Source organism: Mugil cephalus, chromosome 7 (genome assembly GCF_022458985.1).
Source record: "Mugil cephalus isolate CIBA_MC_2020 chromosome 7, CIBA_Mcephalus_1.1, whole genome shotgun sequence".
In the NCBI taxonomy this organism is placed as follows: Eukaryota; Metazoa; Chordata; class Actinopteri; order Mugiliformes; family Mugilidae; genus Mugil; species Mugil cephalus.
The window spans coordinates 8,531,723-8,539,818 of NC_061776.1; the positions used below are offsets into that span (position 1 = coordinate 8,531,723).

The 8,096-nt window shown below is 36.5% G+C and overlaps 1 protein-coding gene across 1 annotated transcript; it reads left to right on the plus strand.

Annotated features, from left to right (window-relative positions):
* The first annotated feature begins 809 nt into the window (after positions 1 to 809).
* On the plus strand, positions 810 to 7,226 carry best4 (bestrophin 4). The gene is made up of 10 exons (XM_047590535.1): positions 810 to 947; positions 1,031 to 1,199; positions 1,281 to 1,381; positions 3,166 to 3,399; positions 3,658 to 3,812; positions 3,905 to 3,982; positions 5,073 to 5,225; positions 5,533 to 5,613; positions 5,694 to 5,848; positions 6,853 to 7,226. The coding sequence occupies exons 1-10, from the start codon at positions 845 to 847 to the stop codon at positions 7,121 to 7,123; spliced, it is 1,500 nt and encodes a 499-aa protein (XP_047446491.1). The 5' UTR covers positions 810 to 844; the 3' UTR covers positions 7,124 to 7,226.
* Positions 7,227 to 8,096: the final 870 nt, after the last annotated feature.

Below are 8,096 nucleotides of genomic sequence, written 5' to 3' on the forward strand. Positions count from 1 at the left end.
AGTACTTGTTATATTCTACCCTCTAAATGTATAGAAAACGTGATGAAAAAACAAACAAAAACAACTGAAAACCAAAGAAAACCTTTCGATTACTATTGATTAGACACTATAAACAGAGAAATCATGATTTACAAAGCACGTAAGGTTTATTTAAATAAATATATACAATCACTACACAGAGTTGTAAAAGATTAATTACTAATGGTTAATTCCAAGAATAGTGTACTAAAAGATCTACGTCAAAATAATAAAAGTCTTGGACGTGAGGTTTCGTTTGTAAAATCAGCTGTGATCAAACAATGTACAGCGTGGGAAAGTTTATTTAATTCCTCAGACTGATAATTAATTTACAACTCTTCTTTATTTCTTTATAAAATATTTTATGATTTCTTTCAATTTGCTGCTGGAAGCAACGTCCACTGTAAAGTCTTTTTTTTTATAACCTGAACGTGTGTTTGCAGGTTGGTTTATGCCCAAATTACGATGCATCATCTTTACCTCTTGTTTTGAAGCGTGTCACATAAATAAATGGTTTTATTCATTTACAAATGTAGAGATGAAAGGTGAAGATTTTACCCTTTTTCTTGTCTTGTGTGACAACAAAATGAACATTTTAATTAATTTTCTGCTGGCATTTGATAAAATAAAAGAATAAATAAAAGATGAGAAGATCATTTATTACTTTTTCATCCGTTTAAATTATAATAATTATTGTGTTTGCTCTGAGCCTTATGGGAGTAATGATTACTGATCACTATGCACAGGGGAATAAAATACTTCCATCCACTCTTCTATCTGAGGTGTGTTTCTCTCAGGCCGCAGGTTCCCAGGTAATAAATCTAAGATGTCAATTTGTGACAGCTCCATAGAAAGGTTTAAATTGAGGCCCAGTGGAAGAACTTCTCTTCTCAGGACGCCTCTTTCCTACACAGGACCAGCCCTCGCAGGTGAGGTGTAGTTTTCTATGTGCACACGAATATTGATGATTTACATATTTTAACATATATTTTTGCTTGTTTTGATGTTTCAGGATTTTTCTGCCTCATCATGACAGTTTCCTACAGTCTTGAAGTGGCCAACGTGAGGTTTGGAGGCTTCTCCAGGCTCCTGTTCAGGTGGAAGGGAAGCATCTACCGGCTGATATACAAGGAGTTCCTGGTGTTTTGTGGAGCTTATGTCCTCTTCAGTGTGTTTTACAGGTGCATTCGCACACATGTCTCGTTTTTCATTTGGCTCTTTCGCTGCAGTATTGCTGACCGTTGTTTAATTTTAATCCACAGGCTTCTCCTCTCGCCCAGGCAGCAGGATCTGTTTGAGCGCGTGGCCCTTTACTGCGACCAGTTCACCAACACTAACTTCATCCCTGTTTTGTTTGTGCTCGGTAAGTAACTGAATGAATGGGCTTTGTCCCACACAGGCCTGATCTGAAGATAAATCCCTGTAATTTACAGTCTTCTGGGAAAAAAAAAAAAACACAACTTCTAAATTTACAGCACTCGTACAAACAGAAAAAGATATTGCATTTTCCATCTGTCATGCGTTCATCTCCAATAGACTCGACTACTGTAACGGACTGGACTCCCCCAAAAAAGTGTCAAACAGCTGCAGCTTATTCAAAATGCTGCAGCTCAAGTTTTAACCAGAAAAAATAGATCAGATCAGATCTTTACATTGGCTCCCAGTCAGATACAGAATAGATTTTAAAGTTCTGCTACTGGTTTGAATGATTTAGGTCCAGAATACATGAATGACATGTTAACAGAGTATAAACCCAGTAGAGCTCTGAGATCTACTGACTCAGGTCAGATAGTGGAGCACAGAGTCCAAACCCAACTGTGAGCACCTTTAAATCCAGGTTAAAAACATTTCTCTTTTCATGTGCTTGTTTTAAGTCATTTTAAATCGTAATATTGGATCTTCAATGTAAGCCCTCTTAATTGTTTTAATGTATGTCTTGTACTCCTTTCTTTTTTATGCTGCTCTTTTTAAAAGCTTTTGTCTTTATATAAAGCACACTGAGTTGCCTCCTGGTATGAAGTGCGCTATACAAATAAAAATGCATTGCCCTGTGGTGTAAGACTGTGAAACAGTTTGAATGTTGAGTTAAAGCAATGACCAAACATCCACTAGTTCAAGATACAGTATAAAAATCTGGCATTCAAACAGCGCAGGGAGGAAGATGGCGGTTGATATAGGGTATGCACGTGACGTCACAGCCAGCGAAGTCACCATGGTTACGGCCACAAAAAGTGACAGTTGGACAGTTGGACTTTAACAGCGTCTAAATAGTTAAAATTTAATTTTTGAAGGCGAAGAGCTGTTGTGAGATTGACCAACACATGTGAAAAGCAGTCAGAGTTATATTTTTACAGATATCTCCCACTGCCATTTTTGATGAGGTCATAACTTATATATCCATGTTACGTTACTTCGTAAGTTACGTTCCGGAGGGTTTTTCAGATGTGTAGAAGTTGTTGTTGTTTTGGCGTAGTCACGACTAGCAGCAACCATTTCAGTTCCAACAATTAATAACAACAAAACAATAATAATATTTGTGATCACTCCTCGTCATCCTTTCAACGTCCGGTCCGACGCTACAGTATCATATAGCTAACGTTACTTCTTAGTAAAGCTCTTAGCGTTAGCATCTTTTATTTAGCTACATTTATCATAACTTAAATTAACTAAAATTAACTGAGACTAACTAAAACAGAGGCTAAACCACTTTTCCAAATCCATACTAGTTCGCACGGACCATTGTCCTTAATTTGATTTGATAATCCACATTTTTCCCGATCTCGCGATATTTAATGATACATTTCACAGTTTTTACCACTCAAAGGGGCGTGGCCCCGGGCGGAAGTAACTTACTTATTCAAGACAGGAAGCAAATTATAACTATCATTAATTACTAATTTAAGGAAGAGTGGTGGGTTTTAATTTTTTTTTTTTTACTTCCACCTCCACTCATTTTCGAGTATGTGAATTAAATTATAAACTGTTAGAATATTTTTTTTGCATTTTGCTTATTATTTGCTTGTACAACAGTCTTATTTAAATTTTGATATACTTGCATTTTCTATTTTATTTATCGATGAACGTTTAATTCCCTTATTTACATATTCAAAAGTAAACTTTTCATTCATTCATTCACTCTGTTAACAGGTTTCTACGTGACCCTGGCCTTTAACCGGTGGTGGGGTCAGTACACCAGCTTCCCACTGCCTGACAACCTGATGATGGCGGTGTCCGGGAACGTCCACGGTCGGGATGAGAGGGGTCGTCTGCTGCGACGGACCCTCATGAGATACGCCAACTTATCTTCTGTGCTTATTCTCCGCTCCATTAGCACTAGAGTTCTCAAGCGGTTCCCAACTTTGGAGCACGTCGTGGAGGCTGGTAAGAACCACGGTTGAGAGGAATTTAATGTCTTTGTCTCTGATCACAGAATAAAATTTAACAAGCCCTACATTTTATATTTGATGCACCACACACCAACTTCTCAGGACTCAGGACAATGCTCCTTGATGTTACCAGACATTCCCAGCAGGATGCAGGCTCACACACAAAAACAGTTTAGGAACAACAAAATAAATAAATAAATAAACATGAAGAACAGCACAGGGTATTGACCTGGACTCTAAATTCCGTGTGCAGGATTCATGACCACCCATGAGCTGAAAAAGTTTGAGTCATTGCACTCTGATTTCAACAAGTACTGGATGCCTCTGACGTGGTTTTCAAACCTGGCGTCAAACGCCAGAGAGGAGGGACGAGTGAGGGACGACATCGCCCTGAGGCTGCTGATGGATGTGAGCAGTTTGTTGTTTTGCACAAAATACTTAAATCATTTTATATACTGTATGTATGTGATGCTAACATGTGTAGGAACTTCTAACTGCAGGAGCTTAATAACTACAGAGCCAAGTGCAGCCTGTTGTTCCACTACGACTGGATCAGTATCCCTCTGGTCTACACTCAGGTACGACCAACCATGAAACTTTTTTTTTTTTTATTTGGCACATGAGTAAAATACTGAACAGATCAATAAAATAACTAAAAGGCACACAGTACATCAAGAAGAGAAAAGAAATCTGAAGTTTGAGGTAGGAATGTGCAGGAGGAACCAAGAAAAACCCATAGGGGCTTGTCAGGTGGCAAAGATTCAACATAAACACGAAACTAACACAAACAAATTCAAAGAACAACTGGGGAAGAAAAAGTAGTCATAGTTATAAAACACGAATGAAGGTATTTATAGGAGCAGAGAAGATAAAAGATGCATTGTTTGCTTCTTGAATGAATTAACAGTTCCAATAATGAGGAGCCCTGTTTCTAACTGGAAATTGAGAATAAGAATAAAGAGAATAAAGAAAATGTATCTCAGAATTTTACTGAAACTATGACCAACAACATTTATTAGTATTTAATAGGTAACATCTATTAACTGAGAATTTATTGGTACTGTTTAGTATGTGCTGTCGTATACATTTGAGGTACTTTATTTGTACATTATGTTTAAATCTGCTGCATTTCACAGGGAAATATTTTGTTTCAAAACAAAAGCACAGAAAGAGCTTAAAAAATGTGACGCTCTGGAATAGATTAAATCTACAATCTCTTAAAGTTTTGAGCTGGAACTAGTAGGTAATTAATTGATTTGTTTTTTGGCAACTACTGTAAATTAACAATAGTTTTTGTTGTTTTCATGCAAAAATGAACAAAGTCCTATGAGTCCTGCTCTTTAAATATCAATATTTTAACCTTTTTAATTAAACTGTTTAACATGAAGGTTAAACATGAAGTGATATTTGTCATTATGTTCAGAGTTTTTACAAACCAAATGACCAGCAGATGATCCACAATGAATATAAGAGAGTAAATTCAATTATTAGCAGACTGTAAAACAGTTTCACTTCAGAAAGCTGAAAGCTATATAGATAGATAGATAGATAGATAGATAGATAGATAGATAGATAGATAGATAGATAGATAGATAGATAGATAGATAGATAGATAGATAGATAGATAGATAGATAGATGACATAAACTTGCTCGCTGTCTCATTGCAGGTGGTAACTATTGCAGTTTACTCGTTTTTTGCCTTCTGCGTGATCGGCCGACAGTTCCTGAACCCTGAGAAAGGCTACAAGGACCACAAGCTGGACATGTACGTCCCTGTCTTCACCCTGCTGCAATTCTTCTTCTACACCGGTTGGCTCAAGGTATCGTCACACATCTGAGTCACACTATACTCCTTCCTCTCCATATTTCATAGGAGAGCTTCTTTTATTTACTTATTTGAAGCGTGTATCATGTACCCTGATGTGTACACTGATTATAAAATAGCACCTAAAGCAGCCACATCAGTCAAATGCTGCACTGATGCATTAGAATTCATTCAATCTTAGTAAGGATTTAGCGTTACAGAATGAGCTTGTCTACTCTGAAAGGTTCATATTACTGGTATTGATACCTTTCACGTCTGTATGTTGGTCCAGAGTGAATGTACAGTCTGGTTCTGCTCTGTAGGTGGGAGAACTGATCATCAACCCATTTGGTGAAGACGACGATGATTTTGAAACCAACCAGCTGATTGACCGAAACATTCAGGTTTTCTTCCTCTCGCGGGTTTTCTCAGACATAAACACCTACAGGCTGGATTAGTAAACTGTGCTCCTGCCTCCCTGAAGGTGTCCATGCTGGCTGTGGACGACATGTACCAGAACCTGGCTCCGATTGTGAAGGACAAACACTGGACGCAGAGACACTTCTCCATCCCCTACACTGTGTCCACGGCAGCTGAGAGTCTCAGACCAGCGTTCAAAGGATCCACATACGACATGAGGTGAACTGGCAGAAAGAAACTAAATACATTTACTACTATACTAAGGAATAAATCTAAGTTTCTGAAGGATATTCATCTTATTTAAGTTATGTGCTGCATGGATATTTACAGTAAATCGGCTTAGTTGGCTTAATATGATAGTAAAAGATTAAATCAGAAGTGTTTCCTTAAAAATCTTCATACATTTATTATAGGAAACTAAACTACAAGATATGTTCAAAGTCATTTATTGGGCAGTTTGAACACAATTAGAAGCAAATTTCTTATAAAATTTGAAGAATAAATGTTTAAAACAAAATTATAAACATACCATAGACACATCAATAAAACACAGTTTTCATCCTTACCTGAAATTATGTTAAATTGAGAACGAATCACATTTTCTTTTGTATTGTCCTCAATAATGATGATTGGAAAAAAAACACCTGGTTCATTTGTTAATATTATTTGAAATCTGTGTTGCTTCTCTGGGCCTGCTTTCTAGAAAATAACATAAATAACAAAATTATCTAAATCTTCACATGGCGGAATAACTTTTTCACCTTCAGAACACATGACAAGATTATAACATGTGGTGGTTTATTATAAATTTGTGTGTTAAACTTGACCTGTAACTGTTCTAATAATCATGTGTCATTTTTAAGCAGCTTTTTAGCTTTACGGTGTGAGAATTATTTCTTTTTAGCATTTCAACCGTTACACTTTTCCCCATTGGTTTGATTTTGAGTATCTACAAGAGCCAAATCATTATCAACATCAGCTTGTTCTGACAAGACACACTTCAAAAATCAACATATGTAGGAGACACTGCTTTCTATGAGGTTAATAACTATTCATTTTGAGGTTTTGGCACAATTTACTTTATTTCATTATCAGCCAACCAGACAAACAAATCTTTTTCTAAATAGAACAGTAAAATGCTGTTTACAGAGCGTTATTTTGATATTTTAAGTATGTTTTCCTGATCCATTATGTTAAACTAAAAATTTCTCCCATATTTACAGGATGAGTGTTGAAGATCTTGAGATTCACCATCCTGCAGACACACCTGTAGGCAAACAGTATTTACCCACTCAGAGTTTTCTGGGAGACGGGCTCAACGGTCTCCTGCAGAGGGGTAAAGGCATGTTGCTTGGCAGGAGCCTCCCTTCTCTGGTGGACGTCTCGTCACACCCAGACCAGGAAGACAAAGCTGTTGAGGTTGGCATCAATGCAGCATGTCACAAAGAACAAGAAGAGGCACTGATTAATGTTACAGTGGAGCATTACAAGTGAAAGTTATTATAAAGAAAATGTTAAATAATCTGTGAAATAAAATGTTTCTCTCCAAAATATCAAATTAAAAGTTTTCATATAAATGAACAAATAAAGTTTCAGACACAGGAAATAAAAATTTTTTTTTTTTTTTTTGCTTTTTCTGGTTTACATTTCAGAAAATTAAGTATGCAGGATTAAATATCATCAGCGTCTTCTTGCTGACATACTAAATTGAATACTTAAAACCTGATTAAATCTGTTATCAATTAAACTTGTGTATTTGTATGTATTGATAATGAGGATTTTGTCTGTTTATTTCACATATTTTACACATCATAGATCATATTTGTTATTCTGTTGCCTTGGAGCTTATTTATTCCTGTATAAATTTGGTTCTCCAGTTATTAATCCTGCCTTACAGCTCGTCAGTGACTTTAGGAGGCAGCCTGCACAGACTGCAGCAGCGAATGAGATGGGATTTCTTGTTTACATGAATCCATGTAGTTTATCTGAATACTCCAAAGAGCACGAAACAAAAGTTGGAACTAAATCTACACAATCACATCACTAAGATCTTTGTCCACACAATTGTGCACACACACCACTTTTTAAATGTAAAATAAATAAATAAATAAAAATACTTTTACTCCCAACATCAAACTGATACACTTTGGACTTTCAGTGTAAGGTATTATTAATTACGTTTTGTCTGGCACCAAAACAAAACACATTAATAATTTGGTAACTGTTATGAGCTCACATTAGCCTGACAAACCTCACTGAAGGCTAGCCTGAGGCTAATCCATTAGCTGACCATTTAGATAATTAACATCAGTTACCAGGCTAACTAGGTTGGAAATGGACCAAAACCTCAAACTCATCCGAAAGGCTGGAAGTTTGGATGAGGACCAGCAGAGGGACAAAGGCTAGAGCTAGTAGCTAGCAGCAAGTAGCAAGTCATTAGCAGCTAATAGATAGTACCTAGTAGTAA

Bases quoted from the DNA above. Each gene is read 5' to 3' on its own strand.
- best4 (XM_047590535.1), top strand. From the start codon at position 845: ATGTCAATTTGTGACAGCTCCATAGAAAGGTTTAAATTGAGGCCCAGT. The intron at 1,382-3,165 runs GTAAGTAACTGA...CTCTGTTAACAG, and splicing joins CCCTGTTTTGTTTGTGCTCG to GTTTCTACGTGACCCTGGCC. The intron at 3,813-3,904 runs GTGAGCAGTTTG...TTCTAACTGCAG, and splicing joins CCCTGAGGCTGCTGATGGAT to GAGCTTAATAACTACAGAGC.